The sequence below is a fragment of the Panulirus ornatus genome, chromosome 20, assembly GCF_036320965.1.
Source record: "Panulirus ornatus isolate Po-2019 chromosome 20, ASM3632096v1, whole genome shotgun sequence".
Taxonomy (NCBI): domain Eukaryota; kingdom Metazoa; phylum Arthropoda; class Malacostraca; order Decapoda; family Palinuridae; genus Panulirus; species Panulirus ornatus.
The window spans coordinates 66,075,133-66,097,459 of record NC_092243.1 but is presented as its reverse complement, the minus strand read 5'-3'; the positions used below and the strand labels follow the sequence as shown (position 1 = coordinate 66,097,459).

Genomic DNA, 22,327 nt, shown 5'->3' with positions numbered 1-22,327 from the left:
ATTCCCAATCATCAGTCCTTTTTCAGCACATAAATCTACAAGCTCTTCACCATTTCCATTTACAACACTGAACACCCCATGCATACCAATTATTCCCTCAACTGCCACATTACTCACCTTTGCATTCAAATCACCCATCACTATAACCCGGTCTCGTGCATCAAAACCGCTAACACACTCATTCAGCTGCTCCCAAAACACTTGCCTCTCATGATCTTTCTTCTCATGCCCAGGTGCATATGCACCAATAATCACCCACCTCTCTCCATCAACTTTCAATTTTACCCATATTAATCGAGAATTTACTTTCTTACATTCTATCACATACTCCCACAACTCCTGTTTCAGGAGTATTGCTACTCCTTCCCTTGCTCTTGTCCTCTCACTAACCCCTGACTTCACTCCCCAGACATTTCCAAACCACTCTTCCCCTTTACCCTTGAGCTTCGTTTCACTCAGAGCCAAAACATCCAGGTTCCTTTCCTCAAACATACTACCTATCTCTCCTTTTTTCACATCTTGGTTACATCCACACACATTTAGGCACCCCACTCTGAGCCTTCGAGGAGGATGATCACTCCCCGCGTGACTCCTTCTTCTGTTTCCCATTTTAGAAAGTTAATACAAGGAGGGGAGAAAGCCGAGAAATATATTCATTTGTAGAACAACAAATTCTTCAAATCGAATGGAATTATTTATTAAACTTTATGTTGGTCGTATAGTTACAGACAGCAACCGACCAGGGAAGTATGACGGTGGAGTGTGGTCGTACACACACACACACACAACGGTATGACCCATGGGAATGATGGCTTGGCTTCACTGTTAGACCATCATAGCCCAAGTGTCGTACCGTTGGACTTTGAGGGTCGTACTTGACGTGGTCAGGGATAACTTGGATGTGGGCTACGGTGCGTGAACTGCATACCGGCATGTGTTTGTTTGAATTGCTTGACGTCAGTGTTGTGTGTGTGGAGCGCAGGCCTGACCCAGCTCAGGCACCAGAGCATGGCTTCCTCAGGGGCTTCGTCCTCTGGCGACCCCAGTCATTGCCCTCTTTGGTCATGCCTGTCGCCAGACATGACCCAGTAATTGATTTATACACACAAACTTCATTTCCCCCTCCACCCCGCTGTGTCGTTGTGGTTTATTGTATGGCAGTTGTGTAGTGGAGGGAAGAAGACTTTAAGTACTCCTATGCGGTGGCGCTAGCTCTGTGCTACGTGTAGCAGTTCTTGCTTCGAAGTAGGTTTATGTTTATGGTCTGTTTTGTATTAACAATAATCTGACCTTTGGATTTAGGGAGATTTCGTCGTTAATTACGTTAAGTTCAAGTCTCCCTGAGTGTTGAGATGGTGATTCCATAGACTGCAGCTACCGATATGTGGACTTTGTCCCTGTGAGCAGGACCGTACGACTCTTGAGCACGACGATACTACCCTTGATCTCGACGGTACGACACCCCCCTGAGCACGAAGGTATACGACCCCCTGAGCACGACAGTCCTACCCCTTAGCACGACGGTATGACCCTTGGGTATGATGGCGTTACTTGATGTTTTCATGTTCTTGGATTGCAGTCTGTGTGTAGTCATTGTTTTTGTTTTGTTTTGTTTTTGTTCTTGCTCTAGTGTCTTAACAAGGGCCCATTTGTCCGTCTCGCTGTAGTTGTTCACATGTGATTTTCTGGCGGTAAGCTAGCTTGCCCAGTGCGCAGCTAGCATGTGTGTGTGTGTGGGCGTCTCAGGACGGGACAGGCTACGTGTTGTGCAGTCAGCTACGTGTGTGGGTGTCAGGGTGAGGGAGGCCTCGCTTTGTGCAGGCCTGTGTGTGTGTGTGTGTGTGTGTGTGTGTGTGTGTGTGTGTGTGTTCCAGGATGTAGGTTAATCTCTGTCCGTTGACTAACTGGGACTTACTTTGTAAGAGTTCGTATCTACCCCAAGCGCAACGCGAGTAATCCAATTACTCCAACATGATCCAACCGGGATTACTCTACTGTTAATCATTACCTAATTGTTTAGGGCGCTGGGCTTTTGTTTGTCACTTATTCGTATCTTTGAGATTTTTTTATTTTTATTTTCATGTGTGTGTCTGGGGAATGCCTGACGATCATGAGAGATTTTTTTTTTTTTTTTAAACTAATCGCCATTTCCCGCGTTAGCGAGGTAGCGTTAAGAACAGAGGACTGGGCCTTTTTTAGAATATCCTCACCTGACCCCCTCTGTTCCTTCTTTTGGAAAATTAAAAAAAAACGAGAGGGGAGGATTTCCAGCCCCCCGCTCCCTCCCCTTTTAGTCGCCTTCTACGACACGCAGGGAATACGTGGGAAGTATTCTTAATCCCCTATCCCCAGGGATAGGGGATATATAGGTTAAATATTTTTCTCAGCCTCAAAACTATAAACGCATTTGTTACATAATTTTTTTTTTTTTTGGTCTCGCTTCTTCATCATGGATTTTTGGTCAAATTCCTTTTTTTTTCGAAAATATATACACGTTGGCGAAAGTCCAGCCTTCCGCGTTTGACCTTTCGTTAGGGATTTTAGAGATGCGGTCGCCAGGGAAACGGCGATTGGTGGTAATCTCCCCCCCCTCCCTCACTCACTCACCCCCCCCCCTCCCTCACTCACTCACCCCCCCCCCCCCCCTCCCCCTGGGTGGTGCCCGTAAAGTGAACATTATTGTTTCCAGTCTCTTCGTGCACGAGTGTCCGGGGTTGATCCGTGCCGACTATACCATGGTATCACTGTGAGGTGTGTGTGTGTGTGTGTGTGTGTGTGTGTGTATGTGAGTTGTGTGTATGTGAGTTGTGTGTGTGTGTGTGTGTGTGTAATGTAGACAAATAAGGTTTTAAGATGAGATTAATTCATGCACCACACACCACGGTGGTACGACCCAGGCCATCAACGGGAGTGTTAACGTATTGGAATGATTTAAACAAGTTGTAGTAGTTGAAAGCAGGAACCATGACATAGTTTTAAGCATCGGAATAATTCATTTGCATGACTGATCTTAGCTACTGTATAAGGTTAAAGGTCTTTCTCTCTATGAAAATGATATATGTCTTTTTTCACTCCTTCCATTTATCCATGAATATCTCTTCTCCATCGCAAACAGCCTCGTTAGGACACAGTGGTCTGTTGCTGTTGTGAATGCAGTTGTATTCCTGCGTATCATAGCCAAAGGGTTGTGCTCTAGGGGTCAGATATAACATAATGCCGGAAGTGTAACGTAAAAGATATTCTCTTTTTTGTCGCAAAATAAAAATGCTAATTACGTTTCGATTTTTTTTTTTTTTTTGCGGTGTATTTTAGCGTAGGTTCATAGAATTGATAGATACGTAGACACGAACAACAACAACAACCAGTTGTGGTTTACTGGAGTAATGTATACGTATTGGGTGAGGTTGTCGATGATGGAGCCAGGGGGTATAGTGTGGTACTGAGGGTGCGGGAAGAGGAGGAGGAGGAGGAGGGTGATTGTGGTTGGGGATGGAGAGGTGAGGCGTCAGTAGTGCTACCTACCGGCCGTTGGCTGTGGCGGCCACAAGCCGCTCTCGTGTGTGTCGTTGTCATGGTCGCCAAGCGGCAAGTTAGCGAACTTGTGCGTCTCATCAGAGGCCAAGTTGACGGCTCGACTGACTTCCCCTCGGTGATGTCCGGGTGTGTGACGGAGGCAGGAGGAGGAGGAGGGTGGTGGTCGTCATGGGGTCTCGAAGGCGGTCAGGGAGGAGGTGAAGGTATTTCCGAGAAAGGGAACGGGAAACGTCGCTGACTGGTGCAGCCTACACGTATGATGGATGGATGGATGGATAGGGTCGAAAGTCACAAGCTCTTGACCCCACGCCATTGTGCTGGACTTGAGGTCAGGTTGTCTGTGAGAGAGGGAGGAGGGGCACCACTCTCATTCCCCGGGGGTCAGGTGAGGAGGTCACATGCCGTGACCCGCCTTTACGTAAGGTCCCCGTCATTTACGTAATGCTTTCGTGGGGCAGGACTGGGTCGCTACAGGTTATTTTAAAGTTTGATGATAATATAGTTGTATCTAATCTGATGATATCAGAACTCCGCCTGTAAGAGAACTAGGTATTTTCAGTGATGTGGGAGTTATAGGAGAAACAAGAGAGATGTACAGTAATTTTCACTGATATGAGAATCATAGTAGCAACAGAGGAGAAACAGGGGTTTTGATAAAGTTGTTACATCATGCTCGCACGCGCACACACACATAGCTTCCAGAAATTTAAGCACACACACACACAAACACAAATACACACACACGAATATGAAAACACGGCGGCGCAGTGATTCAACACAATAGTAACTGTTTAGTTCCCTTCCTCAACTGTTACCTTCTGCCTCCTAATACATTAAGGTTGATGGCATTCAATCCACAAGCACACACTCCCACCATCTTACACTTAACAACATGGAGGTTGCACATATTTTTTAACAACTTTTCCTGCGATGATCACAATGCTTGCCTTGTTTTGTCAGAAAAAGAAATATATATATATATATATATATATATATATATATATATATATATATATATATATATATTTTTTTTTTTTTTTCATACTATTCGCCATTTCCCGCGATAGCGAAGTAGCGTTAAGAACAGAGGACTGGGCCTTTGAGGGAATACCCTCACCTGGCCCCCTTCTCTGTTCCTTCTTTTGGAAAATTTAAAAAAAAAAAAAACGAGAGGGGAGGATTTCCAGCCCCCCGCTCCCTTCCCTTTTAGTCGCCTTCTACGACACGCAGGGAATACGTGGGAAGTATTCTTTCTCCCCTATCCCCAGGGATATATATATATATATATATATATATATATATATATATATATATATATATATATATATATTATGTCGCTATATCTTAAAGGAAGTTGTGGTTAAGCTTAGGTTCGATCATAAATAGATGATAGATTATTTCCGTTTAGGTTAGGTTAGGTTAGGTTAGGTTGCGTAGTTAGGTTAGGTCACATTACATTGATAAGCTAGGTTAGGTTGAGTTAAATAGTTACGTTAGCTTAGGTTCGGCGGGAAGGATAGGCCAGATTAGGTGGTTTAATTGAGAATGTGTTGGATAGATCTCTAAGTCGATTTCATATTAGGTTAGGTGGTCAGGTTTAGAAAAGGTGTTCAGGTCAAGTTACGTGGCTAGGTTAGGTTAGGTTTAGAAAAGGTGTTCGGGTCAAGTTACGTGGCTAGGTTAGGTTAGGTTAGGTAAGGTTAGGTTTAGAAAAGGTGTTCGGGTCAAGTTACGTGGCTAGGTTAGGTTAGGTTTAGAAAAGGTGTTCGGGTCAAGTTACGTGGCTAGGTTAGGTTAGGTTTAGAAAAGGTGTTCGGGTCAAGTTACTTGGCTAGGTTACGATAGATTAGGCCACCTCCTATCGCACTAGACCAGACCAGAGGAAGCAGACAACGGGACGGGTTGTCCAACGGACCCGTTATAGCGCAGTTTCTCGGTAGCAACTGGATCAAGGTGATCAGAAAAAAAAATGATAAAATGCTGCTGAACATTTCGGTATACGTGGTCCAGTGTTGTCACCTCAGCACAACGGTAAGTAGAGCCTTGAGCACGACAGAACGACAGACTCTTTAAGATCTTTGTTAGGGTCTTGTAACCTAGTTAAGATCTCGCGAGGACCTTGTAGTCTAGTTAAGATCTTGTAAGGGTCTTGTAACCTAGTTACAAGGTTTTGTAAGGTCTTGTAGCCTAGCTAAGTAAGATCTTGCAAGTGTCGGTCATGTAGCCTAGTTAACGTGTCTCCTTACCTATGATTTAAATGGCGCTGATAACTGAAGAGGTATTTCACTGACCATCTCCAAACCGGGTTAGAATCATAAGGTTGGATATGAAAAGAAATAAGAAGAAAATTTGGTTTTAATTTTTTTCTTGGAATAATGTCACTAGACAGCGTCAACCATCGCCTCCTCACACATGTAAGCTTTCCACTTCCTTAAACTTTTTTTTATCTTAGGGTTTCTATTTTTTTTTTTCCACCATCCTGTGTCCTTATCTCTTCTAAGTCATTCTGCTTCCACGGAGGACTTGGATTTGAGGAAGACTATGTGAAATCCGTGGCTACGTAGTATGTACGATCCTCGTGTTACTAGTAAGGTTAAGAGACCATTATTTTTAGAGGCGTGTATAATGTTCATCCTTATGTTGGCCATTATTTAGTACATCTCAGAACTCCAGCATGTTATATATATATATATATATATATATATATATATATATATATATATATATATATATATATATATATATATATATATATGTGTGTGTGTGTGTGTGTGTGTGTACTCCGCCCGCTCAAGTTTACACCGCGAGTGAAAAGTTACTTTTGGTGAGGCTCGATCATCGAGAGAGCAGTCACGTCAAAGGCTTTATCACTCCAATGGAGTCTACATTTCCATGCTACTGGAAATAGTGCAGCCTTGGCCAGCAGGACCCATTAAAAAGAATTCTTGATCCTGTGTTAATTACAACTGAATAGATAGGTAAATACACACACACAAAGGGAGGGGGGGGTGGAGCTAGAAAGACAGGTTGCTTAATTACGTAACCAAAAAGGAATACAAGATGGACACAGAGCTGTTGAGGATCATTAGCTGTGCTTTGGGGTTGAGGTGGGGAGGGAGGTGTGTTTCTCTTGGTGAGTGTTGGGTGGCGCTGCTTCCCTTCCCTCCCTAAAGTTACTGGCGTGTCGCAGGTCGGGTTAATGGCGACTCTCTCTCTCTCTCTCTCTCTCTCTCTCTCTCTCTCTCTCTCTCTCTCTCTCTCTCTGTATCGGAAGGGTTAATACCTGTGTTGCATAGTGAGCCAAGACTTCACTGGCTGTCAAGTTTCACTTGTTTGGGCCCCCCACACAACTGTCTTTTCTTTCTCCATCACCCTCACGTGGGTGCTGGCTCCCAGTCCACATACAGTCCACATACATACCATCTCTCCTTCTTGCACAGAACGCTTAACAGCACGTCGCTCACACGGCTCCTTCCTCGTAGCACCCGATTTTCTTGTGTTGAGCGCTACGCGCTAGCCCTTTTGGCAAGATGTGGCCATAAAGGTACTTTTAAGTACTCCCCAGATGGGTGGGGTATGATGCTGATGATCGCGATGGTACGACACTTACGATGGCATGGACTTTGACCTGACCTTATAGGGTGGGGCGTCGTTCCTAGGGAGGTCGTACCGTTGGGCTTAAGAGTCGTACCACCTGCTCTTGGGATCGTGCTACCGTCTCAAGGGGTCGTACCAACAAACTGGAGTCGTACCACCGTCGCTCAAGGGGTCGCACTGACAAACTGGAGTTGTGCTACCGTCTCATGGGGTCGTACCAACAAACTGGAGTCGTGCTACCGTCTCATGGGGTCGCACCGACAAACTGGAGTCGTGCCACAGTCGCTCAAGGGGTCGTACCGACAAACTGGAGTCGTGCTACCGTCTCATGGGGTCGTACCAACAAACTGGAGTTGTGCTACCGTCTCAAGGGGTCGTACCAACAAACTGGAGTCGTACCACCGTCGCTCAAGGGGTCGTACCGACAGAGTCGTGCTACCGTCTCATGGGGTCGTACCGACAAACTGGAGTCGTGCCACCGTCGCTCGAGGGGTCGTGCTATCGTGCTCGAGTCGTACCATCATTCGCAGGGGTTGTCCCTCCTCCTCCCTGGCGTCTTCTTGTGTGACCCGGGGCACACCGCCACGGTCGGGACACACACCGGAAGTTAGGGTGTGTTGTGAGGGGAGGGAGGGTTGGGTGACAGGGCCTTGGTATTTAGCATTCCGGTGTGAGCAGTCATGCGTGGTGAGGCGAGGCCGGGGGTGAGAGAGAGAGAGAGAGAGAGAGAGAGAGAGAGAGAGAGAGAGAGAGAGAGAGAGAGAGAGAGAGAGAGAAGCACCTGGTTCCTGGCCAGGGTCACGTAGGGGGGGGTCACCAAGGTCATTTGGTTGCAGAGAAAGTCGTGTGGAGTGGTGGGTTCACACGGTCGAACTGGGTGGCGACTGACCATTGTTAGGTCGCTTAGCGTAGCAAGAAATGAACAGGTTAAGATGGTTAGTATGGCTCACCCTGGCAGACGCCCTAGAATGAGATGGGCAAAGGCATTGGGAGGAAATCGTAGCAGACGGGAGATAACGAGGAGTGGGATGGGTGGAGAGGATTGATATATGGGAAGCCGGCGGTTGACAGATGGCCTACGTAAGTCTGTATGACGTCGGGTGAGAAAGTATACACATGGGAGGGACCTGGCTGGGACAGATAACAAGATCCCTGATGTTTCATGACGATGGTGTCAGCCGCCGACATTTAATCTAAATTGTGGGAGAAGCAGGATATTAAAACAGAAGGTTAGGTTAGGTATCTTAGCAGGGAGGCAGGGCTAGTTTAGGGTACGTTACGAACCAGGACCTTGTGAAAATGGTAGTAGTTAGCAGGGTATCTTAGTTCTATCTTGCGAAGTGTGCGAGGTTAGGTTAGTTAAGGGAGCCTAGCAACATCCACTTGAGTGTGAAGATTAGGTAAGGGAAGGTAAGGTAGCGTCGCTGTATCTTTTGAAGATTGTGAGATTAGGTTCGGTAAGATAACTTGGCTATTATATCTGTTGAAGAGTAATATTAAGATGATAAAGTAACGTAGCTTTACCTCCTGATGAAGGATAGGGTTAGGTAGAAGCACCACGGTGTGCAGTGGGTATGGATAGATAAGATAACGTAGCAAGACCTTGTTTTTAAAGGCTTAAGGTCAGTAGGATCAGTAAGGTAAGCTTTTAATACTTTGTGATGAACTGGGTAAGATAAAGTAAGGAAACTAAGCGAATATAATTTTGTGGAGGTTAAAGTTAAGTAAAAGAAATACTTTGCGAAGAGGGTAAAGTTGGGTTATGTAAGGTAGTTTAGGAATACTTTACGAAGAGAGGGGTAAAGTTAGGGAATGGCCGAAATCACCGAGGTTTTACTCCCAGGAGCGCAGACTGGAGAGGTGAATCATCATTTTTATGCCTGGAAAATTTCGTAAAAGGCATGGTCCCCAACTGGCGTGACAGGCATGGTAGCGTTTGTGAGATACTGTTTCTTTGAAGTACAGAGGTGCTATGTGCACGAACACAGACCATAAAAATGCAGGGACCCAGACTCTTCAACACTTTGCCTTTTTTTAATCGTCAGAAACACTGCGGAATGCACTGTGAAGTTAAAGAGGGCCCGAGACGAGCGTACCTGTGAAGCGAACCAGGTGACCAGCCTGGGTGTGGAGGCTACGTCGGCCTGAGAACTGCTGCTTTAAACAACTTTAGTTGATCAACGAACCCACCCAGCGGGGCTTGGGGGACCCAGCCGGGGCTGTAGTAGAAGACCCACCTAAAGATTACACGAGTTATACGCCAATATCTTGTGAAGAGGATAAGGTTACTTTCACTAAGATACCCCTAGCAGTAGCTTTTGAAGAGATTACGTAAGGTTACATAGCAATATATATATATATATATATATATATATATATATATATATATATATATAAATATATATATATATATATATATATATTTTTGTCGCTGTCTCCCGCGTTTGCGAGGTAGCGCAAGGAAACAGACGAAAGAAATGGCCCAGCCCACCCCCATACACATGTATATACATACGTCCACACACGCAAATATACATACCAACACAGCTTTCCATGGTTTACCCCAGACGCTTCACATGCCTTGATTCAACCCACTGACAGCACGTCAACCCCGGTATACCACATCGATCCAATTCACTCTATTCCTTGCCCTCCTTTCACCCTCCTGCATGTTCAGGCCCCGATCACACAAAATCTTTTTCACTCCATCTTTCCACCTCCAATTTGGTCTCCCACTTCTCCTCGTTCCCTCCACCTCCGACACATATATCCTCTTTGTCAATCTTTCCTCACTCATTCTCTCCATGTGCCCAAACCATTTCAAAACACCCTCTTCTGCTCTCTCAACCACGCTCTTTTTATTTCCACACATCTCTCTTACCCTTACGTTACTTACTCGATCAAACCACTTCACACCACACATTGTCCTCAAACATCTCATTTCCAGCACATCCATCCTCCTGCGCACAACTTTATCCATAGCCCCCACGCTATATATATATATATATATATATATATATATATATATATATATATATATATATATATATATATATTCCTATGAGCCCACGGGGAAAATGAAACACGAAAAGTTGGGAACTTTTCGTGTTTCATTTTCCCCGTGGACTCATAGGAATATCTTGATCACGCGCAAAATTGTGATCTTTTCCAATATATATATATATATATATATATATATATATATATATATATATATATATATATATATATAATGTTGGATGGTATTATAGATTGATTTTTTTTATGAAGATAATTTCTACTTGGATATGATTAGAAAATATAGTTTCCATTAGCTGATTTCTTGATGTAAATAGAACTTGAGTTCTTCGTACCGAGTAATTTGGGAACCACCACTCGCCTTCATCAACAAAAGTTTGTAAACTATTTCCAGGATGTCTAGTTTACGGGTTCGTCTCCATCCGCGCGTGCGTGGGTGAACTGGTAATTACAGTTATCATATAATTATATGTGCCCACGTGACCCCTCCTCCCTCTCCCTCTAGGTGAACTTTGAGCCTTACACAACAGCATGTCGGAGACACCCCTCCCCCCCTCCTCCCCCAGTCATGGTTGGCTGGAAGGTCGTAGCAACATACCCGCCTTGAACCTGTGTCAGCAGGGTTCGAACCCATATATGGTCCTGATGAGGTATGTCCCAGGGTGAAGAATTCATGGAGGGAATGAGATGTACGGTGGCTAAACCTAATCGATAAAACGCTAGATTTTTAAGGTGATATGTCTTGCTGTGGATGGAACTAACGTTATTTCTGGCTAAACTTGTTCTGGAAATCGCTAGATTAAGGGAGGAATTTGTGCTATTGTGGGTGCGTGTGTGGATGAAATCGATGGATGCAGGTGACATGGCTGAATGTATTGAACAAATCGCTAAATCAGGGTAATGAAAGTGCGTTAAAGATATTATACTTTGCCTTGCGTGAGTTGTTAAGATTGAGGATTTTAAATTAAAACTCGAAGCAGTGGATTTAGATTCGACAAATTTAGATATAAAAAAAGGAGACATCGGCATTATTTTTTTTTCAATAGTATTGTCCATGAGTGCTGTAGGTTACTGAAATATATCTATATCGCTGACATGTTGGGGGAAACTTTGATTACATAGATTAGATTGTTACTTGAGTGGACTTTGGAATTGGCGTGTTAAGGAGAGATATATACCTTGTGGTGAGTAAGGCTGCCTGCATGCAGGCCTCACCCAGTCTTCCCTCTCATATGGTAAAAAGTGACACGTCTTGGTAACACAAGCCAAGAAGAACACAGGAGAACCACACTTGTCTTCCTGGAGTTATGATAAGCCTGTATGGTAACCGACCCCCCGTCGTGACTCGTAGCCTGCATCACATGGATGTCTTTTGGTCGTTCAACGGCCGTACGTACCGCCGTGCTTGAGGGTCATGTTATAATCTTGGTCAAGTCCATTTGTGCTCAGTAGGGTCGTACCGTCCTGTTCAAGGCTGTCGTACCGCCGTACCTTCGTGCCTAGTAGGGTCGTACTGTCCTGTTCAAGGCTGTCGTACCGTCGTGCTCAGTAGGGTCGTGCCGTCCTTCTCAATGCTGTCGTACCGCCGTGCTTAGTAGGGCCGTACCGTCATGCTCAAGGGCTTTACCATCGTGCTCACTCCATTACGGTAACTGGGGCATATACCAGTAACTTCGCGTTTATTCCGCGTTGTGTGCAAAACTTTGATCATTTGGAACGAGGCGAAGTAAAAGGATTCAGCCCTGCTGAATTCGAATGTACGGTTTCTAAGCAATTTGGTCATAACAGGAAAATAAATTATATATATATATATATATATATATATATATATATATATATATATATATATATATATAATTTATTATATATATATATATATATATATATATATATATATATATATATATATATAATTTATTATATATATATATATATATATATATATATATATATATATGTATATATATTATTTACCGGTTTATATGCCGCCCCACAGACCACTGACGATTGCCCCCTCGACCTTCAAAGTTTCCGCTGTGCTCGTGAGGAAACAAAAAAAAGAAAAATAGTTTTGGAGAGTTAAGTCTCCCTACCCCCATTGGGATGAAACCAAAAAAAAGAACACAGAGTCCGCACGAAGAATATGAAACGTCGGGTTAATGTTATGAGCGTCGTCATTTGGCCCCGGGAAAAGTTCTGGGATTAGTTTATAATGATACTGGATTGGGTTATGGAGGGTTGGGTATTCGTCCAGTGCAGTCGCTTGCAGCCTAGCTAACGCTGTACCGCAAGCGGGGAGGGAGGTGGTAAACATTTAGGGGTCCCGGGCCGCCCGGCGGAGTGGGGATGGGGAACACGGGAAATTTCATTGTACTTTTGTTTAGAAATATGTCCATCAAAAAGAAAACATTAAAGAAGTTTTGAATTGCTATCCAGAACACCTAAGACTTTATCGGCTTTCCGTCCGTTGACCCTCTGTGCCACATTAACGCTTCGTAGGTGTTGCTCTTCCCTCATGACAGTGAAATTGTCGTAAAGGGATTTACATATGTTTTATAAAAGTTGTTTTAGATATGTCTATAAAAGTTTTTTAAGTAAAAAAAACCAAAATTTACCGTTTGCATACGATTTTATGTATGGGAATCATTTACTTAGGAAATAATTATGTGTGTGTTTTAGAAGTGTTATGGTCATATACATAATGGTAATGCACAGCTCTGTTTTGTTCATATGAGATTATTTTTCTGTTACCATCCTATTCCTGTTGTGGCAGTATATATATATATATATATATATATATATATATATATATATATATATATATATATATATATATATATAATATATATATATATATATATATATATATATATATATATATATATATATATATATATATATATATATAATATTTGGGGGAGGAGGTTAAAAATGTTAATAGCTCAGTTAAGGGGAATTTTATATTGGTTATCGACAAAAAGCATTCTTGTATTTATTTTTTATGAGCAAGGGGCATCAGCCATTATAGCCATTTGGAAGGAGGGCGCTAGGTTGAGTAAGGTTGGTAAAGACTAGGCTGGTAAGAAGATAATGCTTAGGTTTAACACTAGAACAAGTTTAAAGTTTTAGTGTTGGTTTACTATGAAAACAAATATTTTTCGAGTCGAACAGGAACGTTTTTTGGGTTGACAGTTTTACGTTTCAGGGAAGCTTAATGCATTGCTAGTGTAGTTTTAAGATTTTTTTTAAAGTTTACATTTTCGTGGCATTAAATTATATATATATATATATATATATATATATATATATATATATATATATATATATATATATATATATATATATATACATATATATATATATATATAATATATATATATATATATGTATATATATATATATATATATATATATATATATATATATATATATATATATATATATATGTGTGTGTGTGTGTGTTCCTATGAGTCCACGGGGAAAATGAAACACGAAACTTTTCGTGTTTCATTTTCCCCGTGGACTCATAGGAATATCTTGATCACGCGCAAAATTGTGATCCTTTCCAATATATGTGTGTGTGTGTGTGTGTTGATTAGAAATAAAATTTTAATAGTAATATACAAAGAGGAATCCCGTTGGTTTGAAATATAGCCAAGTTTGAGCTAACATACCCCGTGCTGCTATGACATAATTGGAAGGCGATATGAAGGGGGGATTGCCGTTGGAATGTCTGCCCCGACCGTATGAACTAATTAGTGTGGCGACCTCATACTTTAAAGCAAGAATCGGACAGTGAACTGTATTTTAAGAACTGGGTCTCCTTTGTGAGTATGATTACGAATCGGTTTAACCACATATGATTATTTCCTTTCGCTTATTTTTTTATTATTATTCATTGGAATTTGTTACGGAAATGGTCCATTGAGTTTCCAGTGTTGTAACTGTTTGAGAATGGTTGTGGTGGTGGTGGTAGTGGTTGTAATTTAATGTTCAGAGGAAGGCCTTTATAAGTAAACTGCTGGGTACGAGTCGTTGGCCGGCAGAGGGAGGAAGTGTTGAGTCTGGGCGATTATAATCTTGTCATGGTGACCTGTTCCTCACGTACAAAGCTCAGGTGACGCCCTCCAACACCCATGATAGTAAAACCCTTAGGTATGACACGCCGTCATGCGCAAGTCTTATAACTTTGGTTAGGTCTTGCTTACGTGTTCAGTTGGCTTTGTTAAATGCTATCAAAAATCGTTTCTATTCCATGTATTTCTAACCAGGATATATTAATGCTAAGAAACAAAAAAACAAATTATAGTATTCCGAACAGTTGAAGCATTAAGAATCCTCTTGCCTTAAAACATAAGGAAAGTAAAGAGCATTTGCGCGGCGATGTAAACAAAGGCATTGGTAGGAAGGAACGTAGGGTTGCGCGGGGAGCCATTGTTAGCCTAGCACAGTTGGCTTGGCAATACCAGCGAGGCTTCATGGGTCGGGACCCTGGGAGGTGTGGGGGACGGACTGATCCGTTCGTACCGCATTATATCCTCGCTTATATGTTAAAGAGACGCGTACGAGCTAGCTTATTTAAGACGGAAGATATTACTCGTGTATTTGTGTCAGTCTTCGGCTAAGCTGTTATGGTTAAAAAGACTTGTTACTGCTGGTGGTTGTTACATAAAAGGTGGTAGTATGGCACGAAGCCATTACGTCGTAGCACATTCCGTTGGTCACAGGCCAAATTGGCGCGCGGAGACAGACCTCCCCCCCTAAAGCTCAGTGATGGGCGGGAATTCATCGTCTTTCCCACCAAAGAAGACGGTTGACCTGATTATTTTGATAAGATATATCTTCCAGCATCACAAATAGGAAGAGGCTTCCGTTACGCTCGACATTAAATATGAGGAATGTTTTTATTAGAAACTGATCCTTGGCGTTGTGGGCGGCGGTGGCCATCGGCAGGTGGTCGTCGTCATGTGGTTTCTCGCTCAATGGACGAAAAACTCACCCAATCAGCTGGACCAGTAGAATGTAAACAACCAGCCCCTTTGTTCAATGCTGACTTGAATACTTTCCTTCCGGGTGGATGGTTGACCCACAACCGAGGGATTCCCAGGGCTTGGGGAGGCGATGTTATCATTGGGAAGATTGTAAAACAAATTTGTCAAGAATTTAGACGTTCGTGGAGGAAATACAAACAGACCTCGTATGTCTTTCTGAGGGTAATGCATGGAACACGGTAGACATAGTCGATAGGAGTAATGCATTTTATATTGTATAGTAATCCCTATGATGGACGACCGTATTTCTTGCATTTGTTACAACATGAAGGATAAGTGTTTTAATGCGTTTGTTAGACGTGCGTGTGAATTCCTTTTCTTCTGGTGAAGCAGGGTGGCTAAATGTGTTCCCCTGATAGGAAGTCGGATTCTTTACCATCGTAAATGTTGTGGTTACCCCCATCATAATAGAAAACGGATTCTCCCGTTGACATTTTCCAAGAAGAACTTGGGATAACATTAATGGTGATATTCATGTCCTTGAAGTGGTTTTGTCGTCTCACCAGGCGTAGGGGAAACCCCAGTGATGGTAGTCTTATGCATTTTTCCATATTTTGACTCTGCAGATGTTTCTGTAAATAGAGTCATGGTAATTCCATGGGTTTGTGTTTCTTGGCAGTTGTCCCCTCTCATTGTACGAACTTTAAAAAATGTGCTCTGGTTATACCATGGTAATTCCTTTGTATAGTATTGCTTAGATGTTTTTGCCACATAGGCTTCCACGGAGCAAATTAATAAACTTAGCTGTCAAATCAGTTTGAAAAGCTCTTTTGAGTCTTTCTTTTCATCATTTCGGGGGAAAAAATCGCGAAAATGGGATTTTTTTTTAATTTTCAACCTCCTCATACCATGAATGGTTTTGCTTAGACCGGGCCATTGTAGTTACGTGCTAGAGAATTTAGTTTACACTGAAGGAAATCATAATGTCAATTTGGTTATTTCCAAGTGCCTTCAGCCATGAAGGCTTCGTGATGTTATGTGTGTACCGTACCGTTACTGCAGCAGGGACGCTGCAGATAAGGTGGGCTAATGTTGGATTTCTGTGTCCCGGCCATTACAGAAGATGTAGGCGGGACATTTACGTCAACCGTACGACTTTCTTGTCCGTAGACACACCCTTGTTAGCACGATAACTTGCGATAACTGTTTTGAAGGAGGCTTCAATACGTACAACACCTGTTTTTATAAGTCTTGCAGATGTGACAACAGGGTTAGATACTAGGGCATGTAGTTATATAAATTTACATATTAGGTTAAGGTGATGATTTTTTTTTTTTTTACATAGGTGCTCTAGATCGAGATTGCTTAAAGATGGGAAGTTCAGATTAATAGCATATTTGTACAAGGCAAAGATAAACACCATGTCATTTAGTTTTTACTCGTGTGTGGTGATGCAACACAAGAGCATCTTGTTCTCAGTTTAGTTTTAAATATGAATTAAAGAATGTTGTTAACTAGGTTTTGGCTTTGGTAAGATGGTATTTGTGGCGTGTTATTAAATATTTAGAGATAACTTTAACTTCTCGAAGCACGTCAGTGCATGACCCTTGAGCACGACAGCATGACCCTAGACTGTGATGACCAAGGCTCGTATTGTCCTGCCAGAAGGTCGAATTGTCTTGCTCGTGGAATAACTGTCGGGGGTTTATAGCTAGTGCTTTATGAGGCCGAGTGCTTTTAGCTTGGTAAGAGAGAGAGAGAGAGAGAGAGAGAGAGAGAGAGAGAGAGAGAGATGCAATGTGGTTGGAATGTCTCCACTCGTGTACGTATAAACAGTTGACCGTTAGGCTAAGAGCGTTAGATACCAAAGATACGTTGTTGATGCGCAGCTTCACGTAAATGTTATATGATATCACATGATGATCTTCATTGCCTACCGTTATAGCTCAAGCTCTGATTTTTTTTTTTTTTTTTTTGTGCAGCGATTGGAGGGAAATCGTGTAGAACAAGAGATAGGCTTCCTGTATTATCATAATTAAGAATAATGCTCCTAAGGTTGTTTTTTGTTTTTGTTTTTCTTTCGAACGAGGCTAATATTAAGGTCATACATTTATATATATATATTTTTTTCTTGATTTTGAGGGATTTTAGGAAATACAACAAACGTACAGTGAAAATGTATGTCAGGGTAAATATCATGAATTTAATTGCTTCCTACTTTGCACAAGAGGATGCCAGGACAGTTTTGTGTTCCTGATTGTTTTTTTATGATTATTATTCTTGGTGAAGGGGAGTGAGGTTTGGGGTAACTGATAATTATGTTTTGCAGCCGCAAGCCTGTTAGGTGAGCGTGTGGGCTAGGTCTTTGAGGGAAGGGGTGTAGCAGAGGGAAAGTGTGTATGGTCGGGAGTGAAAGTGTAGGATTTGACTAGGCTTGTCATCTGTTTGTTACCTGTGTGTGTGTGTGTGTGTGTCGTAAGACACCCCGGAGGCAAGAATTTTAGATCCTGTCTCCTTTCATCTCCATTACTTACATGTGATAATAATAATAATAATAATGATAATAATAATAATAATAATAATAATAATGATAATAATAATAATAGTATTATATTATTATTATTGAGGCAGCTCATGACCTCCAAAGACTTTTTACCTAGACGCCACACAACTTGGAGAAAGTTAACACACTTTCTGGCAGACACCACAACCACAGCCGGTCAACTTCTAGGCCTCTGGTGCCCGTGCCACGCAACTTGTGACCTTTGACAAAAAGCTCCGGTGCAAGGTTGTCGCTATGGAGGTGCGCTGTCAGAGCGGCTTAGATTTAGGATAGGGTCGGAAATGAACACTCTCTGCCTGCATCCACGCTCTCAATAATGTTATGTCGGTCAGTAATGATAGTGATTATGATATTATTAATGATTATAATAAGAGTATGATATTCATTTTATACTTGATCGGCTTTTCCCGCGTTAGCGTAATAGCGCCAGGAAAGAGACAAAGATAGTAATTGATAAAAACAGTTAATAATAATAATCATAATAATAATAATAATAATAATAGTAGTAGTAGTAGTGATGATAATTAGGAGCTTTCCGGAATGAGACGACGACTCGAAGAAATGTTGAGCATCACTTGGCGAGTGTCAGGAAACAAAGTGGTTTGGCCAGCTGCGTGGCCTAGAGTGAAGTAACTTGCCACAGCGGGCTCATGACCTCAGACCGAGATTAGAGGCAGAATGACAGCCATGGAACGGTCGCAGCCAGCCAGCCAGGCAGCCTGTGCAGCACGTAATGAGGAAGCAGAGCAGAGAGCAGAGTTCCGAGGGTCGGCCATCTTCCCACGATTTACTCTGCGCCAGAACTCAAGGACATTTACATAAGTGTTCATTCTCCTCAAGGTATCTCCACCCCCACACCACCCCCCATGCCTGGTTTTCATCTCGTACCATCACACACACACACACACACACATACACACACAAAGGCTGAGAGGAGAGAGATGTAGAAAATGGCCCGCATGATCATCTCCGGTCACTGGTACACCACCACTGAGCAAGAAGCTGTAAATTTATCTTGGTCCTCCCGAGTCTCTCAAGCCTTCACGTATGAATTAGATGGGCTGTATGATCATTTTCGGTAGGAGGCGCATAGCTAGGCTGGGTGCGTTTTGTGTGCGCATACACATATGGGTTGAGAGAGCAGAAGAGGGTGTTTTGAAGTGGTTTGGGCACATGGAGAGAATGAGTGAGGAAAGATTGACCAAGAGGATATATGTGTCGGAGGTGGAGGGAACGAGGAGAAGAGGGAGACCAAATTGGAGGTGGAAAGATGGAGTGAAAAAGATTTTGTGTGATCGGGGCCTGAACATGCAGGAGGGTGAAAGGAGGGCAAGGAATAGAGTGAATTGGAGCGATGTGGTATACCGGGGTTGACGTGCTGTCAGTGGATTGAATCAAGGCATGTGAAGCGTCTGGGGTAAACCATGGAAAGCTGTGTAGGTATGTATATTTGCGTGTGTGGACGTATGTATATACATGTGTATGGGGGGGGTTGGGCCATTTCTTTCGTCTGTTTCCTTGCGCTACCTCGCAAACGCGGGAGACAGCGACAAAGTATAATAAATATAAATAAATATATATATATATATATATATATATATATATATATATATATATATATATATATATATATATATAATATATATTCCTGTGAGTCCACGGGGAAAATGAAACACGATAAGTTCCCAAGTGCACTTTCGTGTAATAATCACATCATCAGAGGAGAAACAAGATAGAAATATAAGTCAGTTGATATACATCGAAGAGACGAAGCTAGGACGCCATTTGGTAAATCCTTCGAGCTCCATACCAGCTTGTACAAACAGCTACAAGGGTAATCGCTAGTCCCAATAGGATTAGTGTTATAACCTCCACCGTAGTACATATATGAAGATGTTAAACTCCCTCTTTTTTCCTTTTATTTTATTTCTACAGCTTCATGTTTTTCCCAATCCTTTGCTGTAAATTTGTGAGGATATTCAGCGTATGTATGGCTCATGGTGAAGTGCCTTAGGATCGGCGGAATGCATGCATAGTGCCTTTGTACAAAGGCAGAGGGGATAAAGGGGAGTGTTCAAATTACAGAGGTATAAGTTTGTTGAGTATTCCTAGGAATCAATAATGATTACCTTATTATCATGTTGCTATTATTATCGGAGTAAGTTCGTCATGGTTTAGGAAGGTGTGTAAGTATTGCGTTAGGTGTACAAGTGTACTGGAGAGGATAATTCGTGTAGGAAGGAAGGAAGTGTCGTGTGTGTTGTGGTTGGAGGGGAGGCGTTGTGTATTGTGGTAGGAAGGAAGTGATGTGTGTATTGTGTTAGGAAGGAAATTTTGTTTGTTGAATGCTCTTGTGTGTGTGTGTGTGTGTGTGTGTGTGTGTGTGTGTGTGTTGTGTTAGGAAGGAAGTTTTGTGTGTTGAATGCTCGTGTGTGTGTGTGTTTGTGTGTTGTATTAGGAAGGAAAGTTTTGTGTGTTGAATGCTCGTGTGTGTGTGTGTGTTTATGTGTGTTGTGTTAGGAAGGAACTTTTTTGTGTTGAATGCTCGTGCGTGTGTGTGTGTGTGGTGAGGCCCACTGGAGACTAACATGGTCGTGTCGTCGTTTCCAGATGTGTGGAGCGGAGTGATCGCGATGAGCGTGGCGGTGTCGGCGTCCGCGGGGCTAGCGGGTGGCTCCAGGCCGCCCGAGGAGGACGGCACCAATGGCGTCTCCGAAATGGAGGGCTGGCGGCAGGACGTGAGAGGCCAAGGTCACGGCGCTCAAGTGTCATGTCATGGCATCCAGGGGCCTCACCTCGGACGGGCACATCGTGGCGCCCTACTCCCCCCGGCTGCTCCTCGAAGCGCCCAACGCCCGCCTGCTCCTCGACGCCGCCAACCTGGACCTCGAGGCGTACTCGGAGGCGCTCCAGAACGGCGCGGGGTACCTGGCCAAGGCCGAGCAGGGCCAGAACGGCGCCGGTGAGGACTTGTCCGCGGACGCGCTGTCTCTGAACGACGTCCACCTGCGGCTGCAGGAGTCGGGGGTCAACAGCGCCTACGACGGGGCCAGGATCTCCGTCACCCCGGCCTCCTCCCCGACCAAAGTCTCCGTCACCCCGGCCTCCTCCCCGACCAAGATCTCCGTCACCCCGGCCTCCTCCCCGACCAAAGTCTCCGTCACACCGGCTTCCTCCCCGACTAAGTCTATATCCAGCATCTCTGCCAGGTCGCACTCCTCCTCTGCCTCCTCCTCTCCTTCTTCCTCTACTTCCTCCTCCTCCTCCACCTCCTCCCCCTCTTCATCCAGCTCTTCCTACTCCAACTCACACTCGCCAGCCAAAGTGCTGGAAGTGAACGGACACTCCCTGAACGGGTCTTGTGAGGGGGTCAACGGAACGTCGCCCTCGAAGCTTGAGGACGTGGAGGAGGAGCTCGAGAAGGTGAAGGATGAGCTGAAGCAGAAGGAGGAGGAGGTGGACCGGTTATCAAAAATCAGGGACGAAGTGGAGAACGAACTGCAGGAGCTGACAGCCAACCTGTTTCAGGTGAGTACAACTTAAACTTGGCCAGGTTAGGGGTTGCTAGCGCGCCAGGTTCCAGGTTTTAGGTGAGTCCCCTCACCCTTGAGATCTATGTTAGTAGCACAGCAGGTGCCAGGTTCTAGGTGAGTCCCCTCACCCTTGAGATCTGTGTTAGTAGCACAGCAGGTGCCAGGTTTTAGGTGAGTCTCCTCACCCTTGAGATCTGTGTTAGTAGCATTGTAGGTGGTTCCTCCCCTGGATATTATGGCACAGGTAAGCTAAGCGAATCTCCTCAAAATTTGTGGCTGGGGTAAATAACCTCCTCCTCCTTTTATTTTATCTCGTCAACTTCGCAAGTTTTCATGTGTACCGTCTGGTAGAGTCGACCCTTAGACACTGTATTGCTCCGGCCCGCCTTACACATACCAGGAGTAGAGTTACCCACACACACACACATGGTCCTCCTGATCATGGAGGTGGCGTCTTCCGTGCAGACTCGCGCGATGGCCTTAACCCGAGGAGGAGGACGACGAGTTGACCATCACAATTTTAAGTACCATTGGTAATCGTGTTTCACGTTCGTGTGTTTACCTTCGTACTCAGGTTAAGGCGAGCCAGAGATTTTTATATTTGCTTAAAGAATTCAGAAAAGAAAAAAGAAAAAAAATCCTCGTTGAATAAGGTGTTTTTGAATGACCATTTATATGAACCCGCTGACCAGGGGTTTGTTACGAGCGGTGACGCATTGTGGATGACGCATGTTCTGCTCCCCCCCCCCCCCGTAACACACACCACCCCTGGCTCTCTAGGGGATGGGGATGGGTCCCTGTGGGTCTACTCTGGCTCCTCCTGTGTCTGTGTGTTGTTGATGTACTCGAGCCTCCACCTGCCCCACACCCTTAGCCATGTATCCTCCACCCATGCCATCGCTGAATTGCGAGTCTGTGTAATCTATAGACAGTTGAAAACTTTGAAAAAAAAAATGAATAAGCTAAGATTCCCGACACCCTGGGCTGGTTGCCAACCATTGAGTAGGTTATGTTGTTTGGGCTTCGTGAGAGTTAAGATGTGAGCTGCCAACAGATGTGTTGGTTGGGAAATTATTTAGTTTGTGTATTGT

At 43.6% G+C, this 22,327-nt stretch overlaps 1 protein-coding gene across 1 annotated transcript in view; it reads left to right on the top strand.

The window, feature by feature from the left end:
• Positions 1–22,327, top strand: part of LOC139756074 (uncharacterized) — a 323,958-nt gene that overhangs the window by 185,394 nt on the left and 116,237 nt on the right. Inside the window, 2 exon segments of the mRNA XM_071675087.1 lie at positions 20,314–20,447; positions 20,449–21,231. Coding sequence (XP_071531188.1) covers positions 20,337–20,447; positions 20,449–21,231 — 894 coding nt within the window. The 5' untranslated portion in view covers positions 20,314–20,336.